Source organism: Micromesistius poutassou (genome assembly GCF_964030765.1).
Source record: "Micromesistius poutassou genome assembly, chromosome: 9".
NCBI lineage: Eukaryota > Metazoa > Chordata > Actinopteri > Gadiformes > Gadidae > Micromesistius > Micromesistius poutassou.
In genome coordinates this window covers 19205587-19227439 of record NC_140279.1, presented here as the reverse complement: position 1 = coordinate 19227439, position 21853 = coordinate 19205587, and the positions used below count along the sequence as shown (strand labels likewise).

The 21853-nt window shown below is 43.2% G+C and overlaps 1 protein-coding gene and 1 long non-coding RNA gene across 3 annotated transcripts in view; both read right to left on the bottom strand.

The window, feature by feature from the left end:
* jak1 (Janus kinase 1) overlaps window positions 1–21853 on the bottom strand; it is a 41640-nt gene that overhangs the window by 14126 nt on the left and 5661 nt on the right. For both annotated transcript variants that reach the window (XM_084472760.1, XM_084472761.1), the window contains exons 4-16: window positions 13854–14001; window positions 12192–12358; window positions 11272–11540; window positions 10927–11042; window positions 10532–10705; window positions 6554–6717; window positions 5715–5829; window positions 4169–4367; window positions 2665–2765; window positions 1796–1951; window positions 1365–1452; window positions 1131–1258; window positions 723–861 (exon numbers count right to left, since the gene is read on the bottom strand). In XM_084472760.1, the coding sequence (XP_084328886.1) occupies window positions 723–861; window positions 1131–1258; window positions 1365–1452; window positions 1796–1951; window positions 2665–2765; window positions 4169–4367; window positions 5715–5829; window positions 6554–6717; window positions 10532–10705; window positions 10927–11042; window positions 11272–11540; window positions 12192–12358; window positions 13854–14001 (1964 nt within the window). The remainder of the gene's footprint in view (window positions 1–722; window positions 862–1130; window positions 1259–1364; window positions 1453–1795; window positions 1952–2664; window positions 2766–4168; window positions 4368–5714; window positions 5830–6553; window positions 6718–10531; window positions 10706–10926; window positions 11043–11271; window positions 11541–12191; window positions 12359–13853; window positions 14002–21853) is intronic.
* LOC311352934 lies at window positions 17773–21843 on the bottom strand. The gene is made up of 3 exons (XR_014636950.1): window positions 21045–21843; window positions 20921–20963; window positions 17773–20814 (listed from the first exon to the last, which is right to left on the bottom strand). It is a non-coding gene; the product is annotated as an uncharacterized lncRNA (long non-coding RNA).

Genomic DNA, 21853 nt, shown 5'->3' with positions numbered 1-21853 from the left:
TTTTAACTATTAATTACTAGCGATGTCGGTTTGAGAGAGAGAGAGAGAGAGAGAGAGAGAGAGAGAGAGAGAGAGAGAGAGAGAGAGAGAGAGAGAGAGAGAGAGAGAGATAAACAGACACAGAACAAGAATGAAGGAGCGAGAGGGACCAAGAGACGGGGAGAGAGACAGAGTGAGAAAGAGCGAGACAGAGCGAGACTGCGGGAGCGCGAGAGTGAGAGGATGCTGGGAACAGGGCATTGGGTGTAGGGTTGTGGGGAAGACACTCCCTGGGGGGAACTTGTGCTGGACATTCAGCCGCGGGGCATTTCCACTCTCTAATGGACCGGCAGAAACATGAGTCGTCTGTTTGAGGGGAACGCTGAAAGCCGAGAGCCGACCTTGTCCCTACTCTGCATTCGCCCACAACAACTTTTAAAACGGTTAAATCTGGCGTTAAACTGTTTGGCACCAGCCCACTGATTGTCTAAGAGGCTGCGAGATGCTTAAGTATATACAAAGTGCCTTCGATTAAGTGCCATCGAATGTGAAATGTTATCTTTCCACAGCTCATCTTGCACCATGTTTAACGGAGATGAGTGTGCGTTCTCTTTATTGATCGTGGTCATTTTCCCTGAAAGTCCTCATGTTATACACACAGAGACGAAGAGTTTGATCGCAACCACCGACAAGCAGCCCAGTAGAAGCTCATCACAAGCTGTGCGTGTGTGCGTTGGTCCTACCCTCTCTGGTGAGCACAGTGATGGGAATGCCCGGGTCACTGAGCTTAATGAAAGGTCCTCCCTCACTGGCATCCAGGCCATCTCTGGCAAGCAGAATGTTCTTGGTGCACACAAAGCCATGGACCAGCTTCTTGTCCTCCTGCACACACACAGCAGCAAGAGAGGGAGGGAGAGAGAGGGAAAGAAATTAAAGATTGAACGGTGAATGCAGGAAAAGCAAAGGAACAAGAACGATAGAAAAGGAAAAGCAAGGAAAAATGTAAAGAAAAAGAAAATAATGGAAAAGGGAAGGCAAAATAATGGGACAAAAAAATAAATCAAAATGACCTGTGACGTATTACACAGTGTAATAAAATACACACTACCCTGGTGTTGGGATTGTTCCCCTTAGCGTGTGCGTGCTCTCACCAGGTAGCTGAGGGCTGAGGCCAGCTGCGTGGCCACCTGGAACTTCCACAATGTGCTGAGCGGGACTTGCTGCCTCATCATGAACTGATCAAGAGGTCCCAGCTGGAAATACTCCTCCACCATTATATCTGCTCACAGACAGGCACACACAAGGAAAGACACACGTGAGAACCAAAATGCACACACGCACACACACACACACACACACACACACACACAAACACACACACTTACTCTCCAAGTTGCGGCCACACATTCCATGAAGCAGCACTATGTGTTTGTGGGACACCTGTCGCATCATGCTGGCCGTCTCAAAGAAGGCCTGTCCACAGGAGAGAGACAAAGAGCTGACTCATCACAAATTAAACCAGTGATGCAACTAATGTATAGGTAAAACAGTTATGTGTCTTTCTCTGGGCTATTGTACCACATCTGTTTGTCTTTTGTTCAGTGTAGCTCACAGCTTACATTTTTGGACATATCTGTAGTCAATGCTGATCGATCTAAATTCTATTATCAATTTGCTCCAAGTATAATAATTACGTTTGTGATTGGTACACGTGTGTGTGTGTGTGTGTGTGTGTGTGTGTGTGTGTGTGTGTGTGTGTGTGTGTGTGTGTGTGTGTGTGTGTGTGTGTGTGCGTGCGCATGGGGTCACGTCTCACCAGGGAGATGTCTCTGTGGATGGAGCCCAGCACCTTGAGGACCACCTTGACCTCCTGGTAGGAGGAGAAGCCAGCGTCCTCCTCCTCCTCCTCTCCTCGGACCCGCAGCGTGCCCAGCAGGATGTTGGTCCTTGTCCCCCGACCCAGGTGCTCCTCCTGCCCCCGGGAAGGAGAAACACACACTGGGTCACACACTACAGTCTCTAGATACCACTGCAGTATGTTGTACGTCCTGGCACATAAAAATAGTACTAGTGGTAACAGTGCATTGTGGAGCGTCTTATCCTAGCTATCTTTGTTGTGTACAGGGAATGGGTTAACCTAGTGATGGTTAGTGTGTACAGGGAATGGGTTAACCTAGTGATGGTTAGTGTGTACAGGGAATGGGTTAACCTAGCAATTGTAAGTGCTTGGCACATGTTTCTATGAACATCTTTACTGTACCGACAGCGATATATTGTTGATTCTCTTTAGTTTGACAAATGTACTGGATGAAAGTGTCTGCTAAATGCCCTAAATGTAAATGTACAATCTAGTTCAGGACTCTAGATACTGCACTAAAGTCTGGTCCAGGACTCAAAATACTAAACTACTTTGACACATTTGGGATAAGTCATATATGTACATATATAAAAGACTATTTTGAGAACCGATCTGCATGACAAGGGACAGTAGGGTACAGAGAGGAGAGCTGGATCTGTTGTACGTACAGTGGATGCACTGTACGGTAGTATCTCAGCAGATGACATGAAACAAGTACACAAATAACAAAGTTTACTGGTTACCTGTCCAACCTGTCTGGAGCCTGTTCATCCACATGGTGTGGGCTGTGATAAAGGTATGGATGGCAGTATGGTGTGGGTGCTCACCTGTTCAATGTCCTCCGGGAGGATGCGAATGAAGCTGACCTGGCAGTCATCCTTGAAGAGCTGGGCCTGTTTCTTAGTCACCACCAGCAAGTTGGACACCTCTGTTGGGACCACAACACACACATGAACAGAGGAGTCTTTGTTCAAATTCACAACACACACAAAAAAAAATAAGACACACTTTCTCAGATTATATCAATGTGGTATTTACTTACTGGCAAGGAGCTATTTAGGTCACAAAACCACATTGTTCTGTTGCCTGATGTTTGTGTATTGGTGTGTGTGACATGTGACACTTGTGTGTGTGAGTAATTGGGGGTTTTGACAAGACACTGTGGTTAAGCAGAGGTCCCTGTACTAGAACACAACAAGCTTGTTTGGTAGATCACAACACTGCCTCTAACGCAGTGCAATCGCACACACTAGGAGGAGAGCAATCAACCTGGAACTGTGTCACCTTAAAGACAGCGTCTGCACCACACAATGTGTTCTACAGCACTTTTTTTTTTTTTTAAATCACGAGTGACCTACTAGCAGTCAACCTCACTTCAAACAGGGTCACTTTATACACACACTACCACTGCTATAGTGATATTTGATATCTGTATGTTCTTTTGCATAAAGCTCCAGCACAGAAAGTAGTGAAGGTGCTTAAAGCAATGTACTGTAAAGATCTTCTTGTTAGTGATAATGATGCACCCAGATGTGCCATGATATTTGTTCCTGCTCTAAACACTAATGTTGACACCTTACGCAACAATGCCATGCACCCATCTCACAAACTGCGGCCTACCCCACTCCTGGCACAAACACGACAAAGCCACATTTACTATGCTTGTTTCCTCCCTGTATGGCCCCGTCTCCCTTTCACATGAACAACAATCACACACACACGCTCACTCACCTTGCAAAGAAGGCGTAACACACATGCACATATCAACCAGCCTTGCAAGTGCAAATAAATTGGAATTATTTGAAATTGAGCTTCTTAGGACCAGGCCAGCTGTGTTGTGTACAGATGCATGACAGGAATCATTGATTAGTACTGGTTGTGGCATACCCAGTGCTGGGAAATATCCACAAATCTGAATCAGAAAATCCCTCCTTTATTCAAGAGAACAGAAACGTCTACATTTCAGCTAACCATTTCCTATGCAATGGCTTGAAATGGATTATAAAAAAATACTTAAATTCTATACAATTGCTGTAAGGGAAAACTGTGTGGTATTAACTCTTCTTCTGTGCTTTAGCCTCCCCTCTGGCTTTTTGTCCCTCAAAGATAAAACTCAAAGGTCAATAATTATGTGCAGGAGAACCCAGATGCTGTGCTTAATTCCTTCAGATATAACAGAAAGAGTATTTTTGGATCCTTGCATACTGCGCCCTTCTTCTGATCTTCTGATGTGAAGCTGAGCCCGTTGTGAACACAGGCTGACCTCGATGTTCCCTCGGGCCGCTGGTGTTTTGCTCGAGTTCACTGGTCGACCGGTTCTGAACCCCTCACCTCTTGGTTGGGGTGGGCAGCAGCGGATCAGTTGGAACTCGATGTTGTCCGCACGGAGGTTCTGACCGGCCAGGTGGTCCAGCAGCTCACGGAGGGTTGGCCGGAGGGTCTCGGTGCCGTACAGGCGGAACCCGCCGGTGCTCACCTCTACCTGGAAGTTCTTGTACTGGGTCACCATGCGAGACTCCCTCAGGTCGAACTAGGTTTGTTGAAGCATGATGAAAAAAAAACACAGTGGAGAATTTTTTTTAGATTTACATTTTGTTACATTTGTAATTAATAATAACTAATTTGTAATAACTACTATTAACACTTTTTTTCTATGAAATTTGAGTTTCTAAAGAGTGCATAGTCAGAACTCCAACTATGAAAAGTATTAATTGAGAGGATAAAGGAAAAACAAGGTCAACATTAATACATATTTACTAGAATTTGGACTTTGAGGGAGAGACTAAGTGGAGAATTATATAGATTATTCGTCTCTCTAGACGAATAATCTATGGGAGAAAAGACCAGATTGAATCAGGAAGAAGAGAAGGAAGAAATCATCAGCCTCTCTGATTGGTTAGAAGGAGTGGATAATATATCTGCCCTGATGCTACACTGTTCAATGGAACTCACAAGACAATTCATCAGTATGTCCACAGACTTCAAATGTATTATGAACAATGTCTATTTCCTACTGTGGGGGCGGCATTAGCTCAGGAGGTAGAGCGGGTTGGCTGGTAACCGCAAGGTTGGTGGTTCGATCCCCGGCTCTTCCTAGCTGAGTGTCATGGTGTCCCTGAGCAAGACGCCTCACCCTAATTGCTCCTGATGAGCTGGCTGTCGCCCTGCGTGGTTGACTCCGCTGTCGGTGTGTGAATGTGTACATGAATGAGTGAATGTCAGTCAACTCTGTAAAGCGCTTTGGATAAAAGCGCTATATAAATGAGGACCATTTTACTGTAGCTTTAATAATCAAATTGCATTTGACAAAAACATCTTGGGTTTTACACAGCTGCTTGTGTGAGCTTATGGGATTGAGCAGGCAAAAATGCCGGTAACCTCAAATGAAAAAACAAAACAAAACAAAAGAGGTGATTTCCCCATGTACTTTCACTATTACCCAACCGCCATGTGATTCTGCTATTTGGGCAGTTTCATCATGTATGATTTCTCACTGTGCTGTTATGGAAACTAAACTGCTATAAACCTTCTCCAGAAATAATGCTCGATCCTGTTAGAGTGGCTCATTTGTTGCCTCAACATTGTCCGGAAGGATTTCATCTAGATTTGAGAAAAGGCCTTTTTATGGTATTAAGGGTATCAGCAGCTTACTATTGACCATGTATATTCTTTTGCAATGCCACACTAACACTACGGTTAGATTGTTCCAAATAATTCTGTCTGCAGTGGGAAATGCAGCAGGACAATTGTGATTGAAGGCATGACGTTATGCCCAGTGGTGTCCCAGGTGTTTGGGGCTCCAGTTTGGGGCTCCAGTTTGGGGCTCCAGTTTGGGGCTCCAGTTTGGGGCTCCAGTTTGGGCTTGTGAGTTGCTCACCTCGCGGCAGACCACAGTGATAATGATGAATTGATACTCGGTGCAGCTCCAGCGTAGGATGTAGGTGCCCTCCTGGTTGCCCTCTTGCCGCAGCTTGTGGACGGCATAGTCCGTACTGGGAGGGGTTCATAGAAATACATTATTCAAATGTTCTACTTAAAGAGGACTACACCAGTCGGTGTGATTAAACAAACAGCAGAAAAGCATTTAACATGGGCCACCTGCCACGAAGACAAACAGGGATTATATAGTATTTCGGTGTTGCGAAATCAGTACAGACAAAATATCCCTGTACAAATACTTTGTATAAAATATCTTGAGACAAATAACGACATGCTCCTGCTATTGTTTACATTCCTAGGAGGCTCTTTGGAAGAATTGTTTGAAAGTATTCAAAGTACACTGACATGATTAGGTAGCTTAGCAGCTAGCTATGCTGTGTTAAGAACTCTTGTGTTTATTAAAGCTTCCGATATTGCGGTAGGAGCTTAGAATAGGTTAGTTCTTAGTTCTCAGAAAAGGTATAGGACAAGCCAACACTACAGGACATATCAATAATTACAAAAATCCTGTCCAATGAGAGCAGCTTTATGATTTATCTTTTTGAAATGTCTGCATGGGGCAGCAGACTCACACTAGCCAATTAAGGTAGGGGTCTCACTTCACCAGATTTCAACAGGACTAAACGTTAACCAAGAGCTGTTACCGTATGTGACCATGAAAATAGTTAGCTTGTTGTAACAAGCTATAATTTCTAAGAAAATGGCATAAACTATTCATTAAATCATAAATGCCATTGTCGACAGAGCTGAAATAACACAGCACACACACACACTGACCAAATGGGGCCGTGACAGCCGTCGTTGATGTTGCAAGCCACTGAGGAGGGGGCCACGTCCTTGCACAGGTAGTGGTGAGCATCCACTGTCAGCCGGAAATATCCATCCACCAGAGCCACGAAGGACAGAGCTCTGGCCCGGGCGCTGGACGCCAGCTGCAGTTCCTGTGACATTGAGGAGAAAGGGAGGGATGGGCGGTTAAAACAACACATGAGAGATGGGGAGGGATTGAGGGAATACAGGATAGTGCCGAGTTCGTATGACCCCCATACACGTGTGCTGGTTTGGCAAGCCCTGTTGTTACGGAGATGCAAATACCAGCGCTGGGATTTGCATCTCCGAAGTGAGTTGTTGACACAACAACACACAAACACATATTTCCCAGAGTGAGTACACTCTGTACTCACAAAACAAGGCATTGGAAAGTTTGCAAGTACACCAGGAGTTTATTAAAAATAACACTTGCCTGATAGCTTCTACTCTCTGCTGCTAACGCTACCGCTGTGTCGACGTCACTTCCGTATTTCAGAAAAGTTGGTAAAAGTCCTCATCAAAGCTCAAACAAAAGTGTAAGGAAACCGCTAGTGAATTCGACACTCCATAGAAATGTATTGAAAACTGAAATAATTGAATACTTGTTGCTTGATGATATTTGAAATACGTTTTAAGTGTTGATCTGATAATACAAGCATTTATAAAAATTAATCAAAATTTCATCAAAAACTTTTTCATACTCTCGCGTGGAACTTTGTTGACGAAGACAGCTCTCGTCCGTTGCGTCGAGTGACGTTGATGCAGCAATAGCGTTAGCAGCAGAGAGTAGAAGCTATCAGGCAAGTGTTATTTTTAATAAACTCCTAGTGTACTTATGTGCACCGTTCCATAAGTGCCAGTACTAAGCCATTCGGCTGTTAAACCTTTCTTGACCAGTGTTTGACTATCGGTAAAAATGCTTCTGAGGGGGTATTTGGCTGGATGTCATGGTGGAAATTACCCTATGCAGGGATGCAAACAGACCTATGGTCAAAAAAGAGCAACAAATATCAAATAATGACATTTCCACCAATCTCTGCCATCCCCGGCCCACTTAACACAGACAAAGTGCAAACTGAAATTCTTAAAATGAAAATCCACAAACGTTAATTTTGTTTAACTCGTCTTCAACACACACACACACACTCACCTCTCCATTGGCAATCCGATTGCACATTGGAATCGGGAGTACTACACTTTGCCTGATCTTTTCGGCTGCTGAGGCCTGATTCTGGCTGGTAGCTGGTAAAGGATTGTCCTTACAGAGGAGCTGGGCCACACTTTGGGTAGATACGATGGAGGCCACTCTCTGTGTGTGTATTGTGCTCTGGCAGTGTTCCAACAGGGCATGCAGCCCTCTGGAACCATAATTTATCTCTTTAACGCAGAGAGTGCATTTAGCACATCCCTTTTAAAAAAAAAATTTTTTTTAAGTCTGATAGTTTGAAATTGCGTTGACTGCCTTGACCTCAATTGCAGTTTCAACTTTTAGCCAAGGCCACTTCCAACTGGTTTTACATCCTTTATCCACTTGTTGCACAGTAAGTGCCGCACTCTCATCAAATTCTCTCATTCTGCAAATGAAGAGTTGAATATTTTAGCCATACTGTAGCATAACGCGACCAGACTGAAACCGGGACGTCTGATCACCCTAGACTTTCTGTATCATAACGGAGAGCAAAGTAGTTCACTCAGCCCCCTTTCCTCAATGTGCCCTGCGCCACCTTCAGCAATCTATTTGACTCAATTAAAATGTATTAAATGATTTTAGTATCCTTAAAAAAGCAGTGCCGCCTGTTGATAAAATAAGCCCACTCCAGTGTTTCCCACACATAGGCCAATATTGAACAACGAGCGCCACAAATTGATTCCGCTTTTCTTATTATTTTTACTTGAACGCGATTTTTAAATGTAACTCTGCCAGACCGTAATCGTGCCCCCGTAATGCTGCCAGTCCGACGTGTTCCCATTCCTACAGTCCTGTGTGCGTATGCAAATTAGCCATGTGCGCCAAACAGAAGAAGGGCCCTATCTTGCGCCCGGCGCAATTGACTTTCTACACCGACGCATGTGTCATTGCTAGTTTGCACCCAGCGCAAAGCTGATTTTCCCCCGCAGCAACCAGGCACCACTACACTTGCATGTTAAATATTATGATGTCAAAGATTATTCATACGTGTGAAACTGCATAGAAATAGCGTGTGGATTGTGGAAACATTTTTTTCCCTGCATGAATGAACATAGTATAGTAGGCTATGCCATCCGTTAAAATAATAATAACAATAATACATTCGAGCAAAGTATATTCCAGGCTTCCAAAACAAAGTTATTTGGGAAAGAACAGCTGATACAGCGGTAAGTTGTACTTTTAAATCAATGCATCTGCAAACACCGTACAGCAAACACATATGTTCTTGACCCAGACATCGTGTACAAGCCCATTACTTTTAGGATTGATGAGTATTTGATCGTGGGAAAAAACATAGTTTTACCGCGAGTGAGTAGGCCTATTTAATAGAATGAATGAATGCGGGTGATGCTTGGTGCGCGTGTGTGCGCACCCATCTGTCTAAACACACGCAAATTAAACACGTAAGTGTATGAGAAGGAAATCGAGTCAGTCGACCTGCGATAAGCAGCTGATTCTGAACGGACTCGTCTTCGAGATGGACGTGTTCTAACGCATTTTTAACCAATGAAATGTTAACACAACAGTATATATCTGACCATTTAATTTTCGAAATTTTAGGTGAAGCCGAGCTTCCCTTGCAGTAGAGAAGTCGCCACTACGAAAGAATGTAATGCAACTAGCGGTAAACAAACTAAGCTCCAGCGAATTACTACAATGCAGAAGTAGTGGAGAATGGCGAAACACAGCAACTCTAGCCTACTCTCAACCAAAATGTGATAGATAGATAGATGGTAGATAATCTACCAAATAAGTAAATGCATAGATACAGTCTATGAGAAAACAGTAAATCAGAACGCTGCGCACGCGAAGCCAGTTGTTTCGGCAGGGCGCGCGCACCTGTATCTCACGCTGCAAGGATTTTCACTTAGTCTGACCCTGGAGTTTGGCGCTGCGTCTGAGGGTCTGATTATAATTTCATCAACAGTAATTCTGTATTGCATCTACCGTTGATGCAATACAGAATTACTGTTGATGAAATTATAATCAGACCCTCAGACCCTCCCAGACCCCCCCCCCCCCCCCCCAAAAAAAAAAAAACTCATCGGATCTACACAATTCACACAAGTCACCCAAACAGCCGTGAAAAAAGCGGCAGCCGCCGAAAAGCGCGCTGTTTGCATCCCTGCCTATGGTAAATTTTACTCCGAACCATCACTTTAAGGAAAAAAAACACTAGCTTATGCTTATGCTGCGTGCATGAGTGTGCATATTTCTAAATGAGGCGGGTCTGCCGCGCTATGGCCCAACTGCAGAGATGGTCCATCTCAGGCATGACTCAGCACAACTAGGCAAGTTTAAACTGGTATTGGAAAGAAATATGAACACAGCATGGTCCGACTAAGCGCCGTCAATGGAAAATTGCCATTAGAGACAATATGGCAGATAATTGGCCTGTTATTTCCTAGTTTCGTGATTGCATCCAACAGTGTATTTTTTAGGAAAGAATGCACAAGACCTATTGTATTGATTCAATACAAACATTTCACAAAGACGTTTCTAACCGCATTCTACTTCTACTCTTAGCCTTCAGAACAAAGTATTCTAAGAAGAAAGCAAGAACAGTTTAGCCGTGCTATTGATCCTCTCTGTTTTGCCAACATGAAGGCCTCAGAAGTGGCTGTAGGTAGGAAGAGAGTCAAAGTCATTCACATCCTGTATCCAGAAGAATTAGATTGATTATATATATATAACAAGCTGGGAATTAAGGAAACCGTCTTTTCTCTGGCATCAGGGAAACATGGGAGAGTCCTCACCATCCTCTTGTTGTCCTGGCGATAGATGGTGACGGTGGCCTCTTTGATGACAATGTGTGTGATCTCGTGAAAGTCACAGAAGACCACCCAGCTCTCTGCTTTCTCTTTCTCCTTCTTGTATTTGTCGTCAAACTTCTTCTTGGCCTTATTCTTTTCCTTTGGTATCACTGCGTCCTATAGGAGGGATACAAACATTTATTGGGCATTTTTAAGGATCCTCTACTTTTTTGCATTTCATCCCATTTCATTTAACAATATTTTCAATGAAGTGCTAGTGCTGCATCAGGTACACAACAATTTGGCATTGCACAACAAAATATTAACATCAAAGTAAAAATGTGCCAGTGATAATGATCCATCCGCCCTCCCTCAGGCTGTAAATCCTCCTCACTCACGTTGGACAGCTTCTTCCTCCAGGAGATACCAGTGGTACCAGTGACCTGGACTTGCATGTCATGGCTATTCTCTGGGCTGGGATCCTTGCTCTGTCCTTGACTCTGGTTGTAGTAACCTTGGGATAAAACATAACCCGTAAACAAAGTCTTTACAGGTTAATGGCTAAATTCTCTTTACGCAAGACAAAATGTATCAATATAAGCACTGTAACTTCAATCCTCCTAAACACCCTTCGGATCCCCAAAACAAAAGAACCCCAATCGGGGTACACCACTCGGGAGGCTGCAGAGCGGGGGGCCTCACTGAACCTGTAAGGGAGCCATCTTGCCAGGAGGAGTTCCTACCGTGGTACCCCCCGTTGCAGAGGTCTCGGTCGGGGCTGATGGACAACGAGACGGGCTCCAGCACCTCGCTGCCAAGGTCACAGGTCAGGCTCTCCAGCGTCGCCAGGTACTTGAGCTTCAGGTCGTACAGTGAGATGTTGCTGTCCTGCACCGTACGCTGCTTGAACTCCTGGAGGAACTTCTTGAAGACGCTGCTGATGCGCATGCGCGTCAGCAGGTTGCGCTGCTTGATGTTCCGGTTCAGCGACTCGGGGATGAAGCGCTTGTAACTGATGAGGGGGGAGAGGAGGTGTAGCGGTTACAAAGAAATGCAACACATGAAACGGAGGGTTTAAATTGGGCTTTACGAGATTTCAATTACAGGGTTTTCCCAATGACTTAGAATGGTGGCGACTGTGAGGCCCCGTAGGCCGTTAGAGGAACTACATGTTCCTCTTTACAAACGGGGCGGTCATGGCTGCCCCAAGTTTGATTAATATGAAGATCCTGGCAAACATAAAACGACTCATGTTAACTGTTCCCTACACTAAAACACAGCTCATGGCTTCTAGCATAAAATGCACAGAAGGATTTTCCCATGGGAATTAATATTAATATATATATATTAAACGTTTGTTTTTTTTAAATAACTTCCTTTGAGCTGCACAAAACTGCAGACCTTGTGTAGGGTTGAAAATGATTTGTATTTTATAGTAGTTTTTTGGGTAGTTCAGTTCAGAGATTCTAGATATTCTTAATGTTGCTCACAGAAGGCCATTCTGCACACTGGAACCCACTAGCTTGTTACTTCCATAGCATTCCATGAGTATGCTGCCACTGCCATATATGGGCAGTCACTTGCAAGGTCTACAGCTCCGCCTAGGTTGTAACCTCCTTCCATTGCATTGCACACCACAGCCTTTCCCTTTGGGGGTTCTTACCTGATTTCATTGGTGTTGGGGGTAGTCAGCGGAATGTCCCGATTCATGGAGTCGTGTGTGATGGCCAGCACTGCCATGCCCAGACATTCGTTCTCAATCTCATGCTGGTCAACCTCAGACTGGGGAGACCTCAGCGGGGCAAGCCCCTTTTGGAAGTCATGCTGGCCCTGAACGAGAAAAAAAGACACACACATTCAAAATTCGAATTTGTGTGTGTAAAAGGATAGCCTGGGAAGCTGAAGAATTTCCAATCAGGAAGACCAATCAGAAGAGTTGATCTAATACGGGGCAGGTCTGATTCGATGATGAGAGGAGCGTCCTTTGGGAGCACGTTGAGGCTTTTTCATAAACAACCAAGATTTTCGCTCTGATTGATTGTAGGTTGATCTAATTGATTTTCGCTCTGATTGATTGTAGGTTGATCTAATTGATTTTCGCTCTGATTGATTGTAGGTTGATCTAATTGATTTTCGCTCTGATTGATTGTAGGTTGATCTAATTGATTTTCGCTCTGATTGATTGTAGGTTGATCTAATTGATTTTCGCTCTGATTGATTGCAGGTTGATCTAATTGATTTTCGCTCTGATTGATTGTAGGTTGATCTAATTGATTTTCGCTCTGATTGATTGTAGGTTGATCTAATTGATTTTCGCTCTGATTGATTGCAGGTTGATCTAATTGATTTTCGCTCTGATTGATTGTAGGTTGATCTAATTGATTTTCGCTCTGATTGATTGTAGGTTGATCTAATTGATTTTCGCACTGATTGATTGTAGGTTGATCTAATTGATTTTCGCTCTGATTGATTGTAGGTTGATCTAATTGCATCCAGATGCTTTTCGGTCTGCACTAGGGTTTAATCCCGGGAGACGGGATTCGAGAGAAATCTGATCAAGACTATTTCCCGATTCTTACCTTACCAATGAACGACATACGAAAGAGATTCGTAGCAAAGAACGTTTCGGGAAACACTAAAATCAAGGCATTGCAATTCAAAGAAAAATCAATTACAATTATTAAAAGTATAAAAATATTTATTTAGCACTGAAAAAACAACAACACCGTTTTCCGTTTTGCACTTTGCAGACGGTCCCTAAGCTTGCGGATGATAGCCGACAGCTCATAGAAGCTGTTGGCACTTTGCAGACGGTCCCTAAACTCGCGGCTGATAGCCGACAGCTCATAGAAGCTGTCTCATGGCCTGTCTCATCATCGTTTGGATGAAAACAAGGTTGTAGCTGGTTCTCTAGATTACTACATTTAGCTAGAGGTGTCATTTGTTCCAGACAAGCGTGTGCTGGCCGCGGTTTTTGTTTGCGTCATCACAATTTCCTGTTTCGGCCGCGTTGTTTCGGTGATAAAAGTGTTTCGGCTGAAAGCCGAAAATGCGCTTTTGGGCCATTTTCGGCCAAAAATTTTCGGTGGCCGAAATTTCGGTGCATCCCTAATAATAATAAATATTTTAATATATTTTAATATTAATATTAATAAACAAACAAACTTTGAATATGATTTTTGGGCAAAAGTCAAAGCCCTAGTCTGCACTGTTGAAAACACCCCTTGAACTGAGAGGTTCCAGACTAAAACGCACTTGCATTTGGTCTTGTGTTTTCAGGCTTGGGTAAGTATGTTCAGTAAAACAGAGGGGAGCCTACACACACCTGGGCAAACAGGTACTCAAGAGAGGCAGCGTCCAGCAGAGGCGTTCCTTCCGGTATGTTCTTGGAGCCTCCTCGAAGCTTGCTGATGCAGTGTCTCCATACTTGAGACTGGCCCTCATTGGTGCCATGCCAGTTCTTGAAGTAAAACCTAGAAAATGTACACAACAGCATACAAACAAATATGTTCATGTATCGAATGTAACTTGCCACTGAATCTTGTTCATCCACGACTATGACAAATTATAATTGTGGTTATTTGGCCCATTATTAAACAGAATTAGAATTAGGATTAGGCCTGGGCGATATGGAAAGACATATCACGATATAACGTGATCATATTGATCGATATCTAAAAATACATAAAAAGACTAGGAATTACCATGCTGGATTTTAACACTTTTGTTTAACACTTAATATGACCTGCCACTGTTATTCATTGATAAATACTCAAATGTCGATACAACAATGAAAAACACTCAAATATTGTAAATAAGTATGGAACCGTGTTTGTGTAACAAACCCAGCTGCTAGATTCGGTGGTCCAGTCTCTTATCTATATATATTGAACATGTTTTATATTGATATTGATCAAAAGTCTATCACGATATGATAATTTATTGTTTTATTGCCCAGGCCTAATCTCAATGCAGAGCGATATCGAGATGAGATTTTGCAACCAGTGGCAATCCCATATCTCCACAGTCTGGGACCGAACTCTATCCTCCAAGATGACAACGCTCGCCCCCACAGAGTGGCGGGGCGAGCTGGAGGTAGTCAGAGACTACCTCCAGAATTTGGGAGTGGAGGATGGAATGGCTACAGTCCTGACCTCAACCCCATTGAACAGTTGTGGGATCAGCTTGAGCGTGCTGTTCGTGCCAGAGTGACCAACACAACCCAAGGTTGGCTGACTTGCGGCAAATGCTGGTTGAAGAATGGGATGCCATCCCTGAGCAGCGTGTGACCAGGCTGGGGACCAGCATGAGGTGCCAGGCTGTTGTGGCTGTGTATGGTTATTCCACACGCTACTGAGGCTCCTGTTTATTTAACTAATCAATTGTTAAATTGCCAATATGTGAAACTTCAATCATCCAATCCACCAAACACCAAACCAGCGTCAATGGCAGAGTAGGCTGTTCGGCAAAGAAGATTTGGCACATTTTTCTTGGGCGCAACCTACATACTCAGCTCTGCTGCTCATCCCACAAATCCATGTTCCTTAAACATGTAGTACCACTTAAAAGGGGAGGCTTCAGGCTTTCCAACAGTACAAGATGTATTGCCAAAAAGCATTGTTACAACAACAAAATAATCTACCAAACACAAATGTCCTTACTTTTTGTCAGACACACACACACTCAGTTTTGAAAAAACCTTGACCTATTTTGTTGAGCAGAGGTAGCATGTATCCGTTGCGTCAATGTAGCAAAAACAATCTTACGTAGGTAGCAGTTGTTCACTAACACAATAAACAACAAAAATATATCGACGGCCTAAGCAACCATTTTAGAAATGAGCGAACCACAATGTGCAAGTATACATTGATGCTGATCACAATTGGAACTGGTTTAGTTTCAAGATCTCCAACCTCGACCAACCAACAATACTTTGTAAGTTGTGTCGCCGTGTTGTTTCAGCCAGAGGTGAAAACACCAACAACCTGGTGAACCATGTCCATCAATATGAGGAATGCACCTGAATGCGTGCAACAGTTAGCACCAGTGCACGACCCAAGACAAGCGCGACTCAGCAATAAATTAAGTCATCATTCGTGTTTAACGGTGTTACGAGCCTAATGGTTCATATGGCATATGTAGAAATTCCACAAACCTACCTTTAGTTTCTATGTGTCGTGTGTCTTACAGAGTATTACATTAAAGGCACCTAACCTATAACACATGATTATATTAATCATTGGTTTGCTTTCTTAAAAAGAAAAAACAGTCACAAGCTGGATTCGACCACACTCTGTTGTCAACACTAATGTCTCTAGTAGGATCTACGTTTTTGTTTAATGACGCGAAGCATCACATATTATGCATGCTGTTTGAGTTTGTTGCTGTCATACTTTTATTTTCTTATTCTCTTCTTCTTTAAATGTGTTATTTGATTTTAAATATTTAATTTAATTCATATTACCTTTATTCATGTTTCACAAAAACAAACAAACTTTTCAGGTTCATACTATTCCCAATGACTCATTCTTTCTGGTGGTAACGCTTTATATTAAGGTCCTTGTAATAAGCCTTAGTTAATAGGTAATAAGACCCTTGTTATATGCTTATTAACATTAATTGGTGTTAAAGGTCCCATGGCATGAAAATTCCCCCGGTAGCTAGAAATGGTGTAAAACGAGCAGTAGGTATCCTGCTCCGCCTTTGAAAAAACAAAGCTCACGCGCCAATTTGGAATTTTCCCCATATGTCGTCATATGGGGACATGTTACCTCCCCTTTCTCTGCTTTGCCCGCCCAGAGAATTTGGCCCGCCAATGAGACAATGAGCTACAACCGTGCGAGCGAGCGAGTGTGTGTGTGTGTGTGTGTGTGTGTGTGTGTGTGTGTGTGTGTGTGTGTGTGTGTGTGTGTGTGTGTGTGTGTGTGTGTGTGTGTGTGTGTGTGTGTGTGTGTGTGTGTGTGTGTGTGTGTGTGTATACACACACACTGTAACGCAAGTGTTGTACACTTCTTTGTTATTTGGATAACTGTTCTGCTGTTGGTGTTATGGCGCATAACAAGCAACACAATAAGGCAAGCTTGCATTTGGCTTTGCATTTGAAAAGACTAGACTGCGTTGGGTTCTCTGACGTCTCTGGTATTTCCACAATGAGACTCGTAGTGGGGGTTATCTCAGCCATGGTTGAGAAGGAATTGGGGGAAAGGAACTTTGGCTTTGACTCCCTGAAGTACATGAACCACAACATGGAGGAGAAAAGTTCCTTGGCTGCAAGCTGCTTAGGGCCACACCCCCACCCTCCACCTTGACCCGCCTCTAAAAACGGCACGTTTGTGGAGAGCTCATTGTGGGACTGGCTCGTAGTGGCTGTAACTCTGCACCAAGGCTGAATTTCTAACACTAACAGCTATATAAAAGCATTCATAAAGTAGCATGCCATGGGATCTTTAAGACTATATATAAGTGTTAATAATAACATAATAAACATGTTTATTGTGAGATTATTATTAAGACTTTTATAAGCACACACTTGTTAACTATTTATTGCTTGCTTAATAACATTAATAATAGTCTTATGAGTTTCTTATAGTTGTCAATAAAAGCTTTACAAACCCATTTATTGAGTCTTACTAACGCACATGTTGAGTGAGTGTGATCTGTTTTGTGCCTGAGATCCTTTAAAGGCTTTTATTTTGAAGTTTGTGAAACCGGAAGTTCTGTTTATGCAAATGAATGATGGCTTGACGCCTATGCTTGACGAAGTGTTAGACGAACGTTTGGAAAACATGTTGGAATCCTCAGCACCCCAAACCAACAACTGACAGACAAGACAGGCACAAGCACAGAAAACATGGATAAGAGGATTTGTCTGAGTCTGTTTTATTGAAATGTTGATTTTTCATTAAAGTTCTGAAGTTAAAAAAATAATAATAATAATTCAAAATGGTGAAAAAAAAGTGTGTTTTTGTGCTTCACCGCCATAACACTGTATTTACAGTATATGAAGTTTCTTTATTTCACATTTTATCAACCTTGACAACATATAGTACTCATTAACTATTAACAAGTGTATATTAAACTTAAGACTTATTAACCTTAATACGCATTGTTCCTGCTTTAGATACCATACCTGCAAAATGCATAATTAACTGTTTAATAAAGGACTTATTAACCTTAATAAGCATTGTTAAACCTTAGTAAAGGTTTAACAATAAAATAATAAGTAAGTTAGTAAGACTCAATAAATGGGTTTGTAATGTGTTTATTAACTATAAGAAACTCAAGACTATTATTAATGTTATTAAGCAATCAGTGGAAAATAGTGGAAAATACCGTGATATGAATTCTGGCTAATACCGCCCACCCCTAAGATGAATTTTGTTAAACCACTAAACATTACTATCTCAGTGACCAGACCTAATGACGGCGCAGCCTCGTTTTTCTGGGGTCACATTGATCACGTTGATCTGCCGATCACTGATCATGTTGTCCGATCACGTGTCCGATCAACCGGTGAATCACTAAAAGACTCACAAATACACCCTTTTATATAACTATTGGTTTGCATTGAAAAGCTACAGCATAACAAATCAATGAGCCTTTGAAAATGTGCCAGACCAAGCTCAAGGGGGAGGCTGCTGTCATTTTCTTTAGCACAAGAGGCGTGATCAAGGTGTGCCAAGGTTTTGAGCAGTGTGAGGAATCATAACACGTCTGTATGGAAGCGCCGCGAGTTCTCCATTTGGAAACACGACCCACTTAAGTTCAAATGAAGACACACAGCTTTGATGATACTAAACATGCTATTTCTACATTGTGCACTGTCTCAATGAAATGGCACTGCGGCACTCTCGCTATTCAAGAGCATGCAAATAAATGCACTTTTCTGGACGACGGATCAACACTGAGAAAAGAATAATTACCCAATAAGCAACCTCTAATTATTACATTTACATTTAGCAGACGCTTTTATCCAAAGCGACTTACAATAAGTACATTTGTCATAAGAAGTAAAGATGTTCATAGAACCAAGTACTAACAATCGCCAGGTTAACCCCATTCCCCGTATACAGCAGTGATAGCTAGCTACTGCAGATGCTACACAACTAAGTACATGCTACACAACATGCATGCACAACACAATTAAGTACATGCTACACAATTAAGTACAATGAATGAATACAACCTGCATTAAGTGCGTTCATTAAGTGCCAGGACGTACAACAAACAATAGTGCAACAGACAAATAAGGGACTGGATGGCTATGTAGAGTCTAGGTGAGCTCTGAACAGGTGGGTTTTGAGTCTTTTGCGGACGCTGGTGAGTGACTCTGCGGTCCTGACATCAGCAGGGAGCTCGTTCCACCACTGTGGTCCCAAGATAGAGAAGAGTTGTGATTTTGTTGATCGACCTTTGCTTGCTCTTAGTGATGGCGGTACCAGACGTCCAGCTGAGGTAGTTGAGCGGAGGGATCGAGCTGGGATGTGTGGTTTGACCAACGCTTGGAGGTAGGCAGGGGCAGTTCCTGCCTTGTATGCCAGTACCATCATCGTGAATCTGATGCGGAATTATTAGTAGGTAACTTGTTCAACCTGTTTGTGCCAGTTGGGGATTACCATTAAGCGAATATTGCTCGGGTCACAAACTGTATAGAATACAGGGCACAATTATCACGACTGATTTTGGTCATACACCTTTGTATGTAGGCCGCACTTGTTTACATGCCGCACAACCGTCATTTGTTGGAACAATTTGTATATAGGCCGCGGTCTATATTCGCATGATTACACTATTTCAAATCCCAATGCAAACTACGCGTTACCTGATGGGTATTTTGGGTAATATGAGGAAAAGAAACACAGGAACATGTGAGAGTGTGCATGTATCTTTTTGTGTGTGTGGGCGTCTTGAACATTTGTTTATATTGAATAGTGTCCTTATCTCCCAACAGATCTACAATAACCTGATTGTTGCCAGTGCACAAGGCTGTGTACAAATCAACCTGTACAGCACTGGGAGGCAAAAGCATAACAAAACAAGGGAGGCAACTAGGCAAGCACATGTAGACACACACATAAAACCCACAATCGAACACAACATGCTTATCCGTCACCACAGAGGCCTTCCTCTACCCTTGCGTATGCGAGAGCAAGGCAGGCACATGAACAAAAAGGAAATGCTTTGCTGTGCTTAGACACGTCTGCTCCTCCAACACTACAACGTCAACACAAGGTCACGTCTGCTCCTCCAACACTACAACGTCAACACAAGGTCACGTCTGCTCCTCCAACACTACGACGTCAACACAAGGTCACGTCTGCTCCTCCAACACTACAACGTCAACACAAGGTCACGTCTGCTCCTCCAACACTACAACGTCAACACAAGGTCACCTCTGCTCCTCCAACACTACAACGTCAACACAAGGTCACGTCTGCTCCTCCAACACTACGACGTCAACACAAGGTCACGTCTGCTCCTCCAACACTACAACGTCAACACAAGGTCACCTCTGCTCCTCCAACACTACAACGTCAACACAAGGTCACGTCAGAGGGGTGTTCCAAGAACGGAGGTTTAACAAACAGAGTTAACGCTGAACTCTAGGTTGATTGATCCTGTGCCGACTAACCCAGAGCTGTCGGTTCCACAGCACCGGTTATGAATTAGTTCAATCAACACGGGGTTGGTTAACACAGGGTTGTGCGCGTTCACGGCAAACCTATAAAGACGTGATGTATGGATCATGGAAATCCTGATCAAAATGGCGAAACGGGCCGCATATTTTACCGATCTCGAGCAGAAATTCAAAGTGGACGATGATGATATTGCTATTCAAGGTACTAATTATTCTTTTTCGTCCCTCAGCAACTAAAGAATAAAAATTATGGAAGAAAAGTGTTTGGTGTTTTTTGTTTTTTTTAATTGAAATGATTTCTGCAAATGTGGTCTCGCATCCTTTGTCAGCCCTTACAACCATTCGCGGAATGTGTTCCTCCTCGAGGAACGGGTCAAAGGGGGGAGGCATCTCTTTGCGCAGAGTGGCTATATTGTGGAGGACGGCGCATGCAACAATTACATTGCATGCCCGTTCCGGACAAACTCTTAGTCCACGTAGGCATTGGAATCTGGACTTCAATATCCCGAATGTATTTTCAATCTTAACGCGGGTTCTGCTGTGTGCCAGGTTAAATGTTGTCTGTGGTCCAGGAGCGGGATTAGGGTACGGGGTGATGAGCGTCGGCATGGATACCCACGATCTCCTAGGAGATCCCCATCGAATTGCCCTGCGATCAAATACAAACTTTGAGCTATCTTGCACAAGCACAACAATTATATGAGGTCTATGATATGTTCATAATGCAACGCACCCTGTTGAACTGTATTGCTTACATTGGATGTGTGCCATCAATGCACCCAATTACATTAGGAAATCCTGAAATATAAGACCCAGATGAAAAGTCAACAAGGATAATTTCGGAGCCATTTGGGAACACTTAAAGTAGATAATGCTGACCTGCAAGTTGGTGAAACTCCATTTGAATGCGTCTCGTGGGTTTATGGCCTGGAAAAACGATGAAGTTACGCAACAACCGCTTCAGCGCAAGATAGACGCACTGAGCGGCAGAGGGTAGCTTTGCCTATGTGCTCAGCATCTCCTACACTGTACAAAAAGCTACCTGTCGCAAAAAAACGGAAAGCTATGCAAATTGTTTGTAGTTAACTGAGGGCAGATCCACGATTGGTAACATTTGCAATGTAGGGTTGGAGAAGGCTATTTAAATATATCAAAGAATCACGTGAAAAACTATATCTCTCCAGCAAAAAGTCATCCGGAAAGGACAATATGTCGAGCCGTGGTCTAATTAATCTCTGTGAATTGCACGAATTATTTGCGCTCCGATATCAACAGGCGAACACGTAAAAGCTGCGATAAACGTGGGTTTAAATAGCCTACTCTGAGCAAAACAGGGTTATCTTCCAAACTTAACCTGCGCAAAACCTGCTCCGACCAGGTTTGATTGAGAGCATATGTTTCTATAGCAACTTATATACGTGTTCATTTTGGAACGGAAAACCTAGGGTTGCCGCTAACCCTGGGTTAACTTAGCTGGGTAAGTGATAAAACCGGCTTTGTGGAACACCCCTCTGCTCCTCCAACACTACGACGTCAACACGTCTGCTCCTCCAACACTACGACGTCAACACGTCTGCTCCTCCAACACTACGACGTCAACACAAGGTTACACCGAGCCACTTAGACACGTCTGCTCCTCAAACACTACGACGTCAACACGAGTTCACGCCCAGCCATGCTGCTTCATA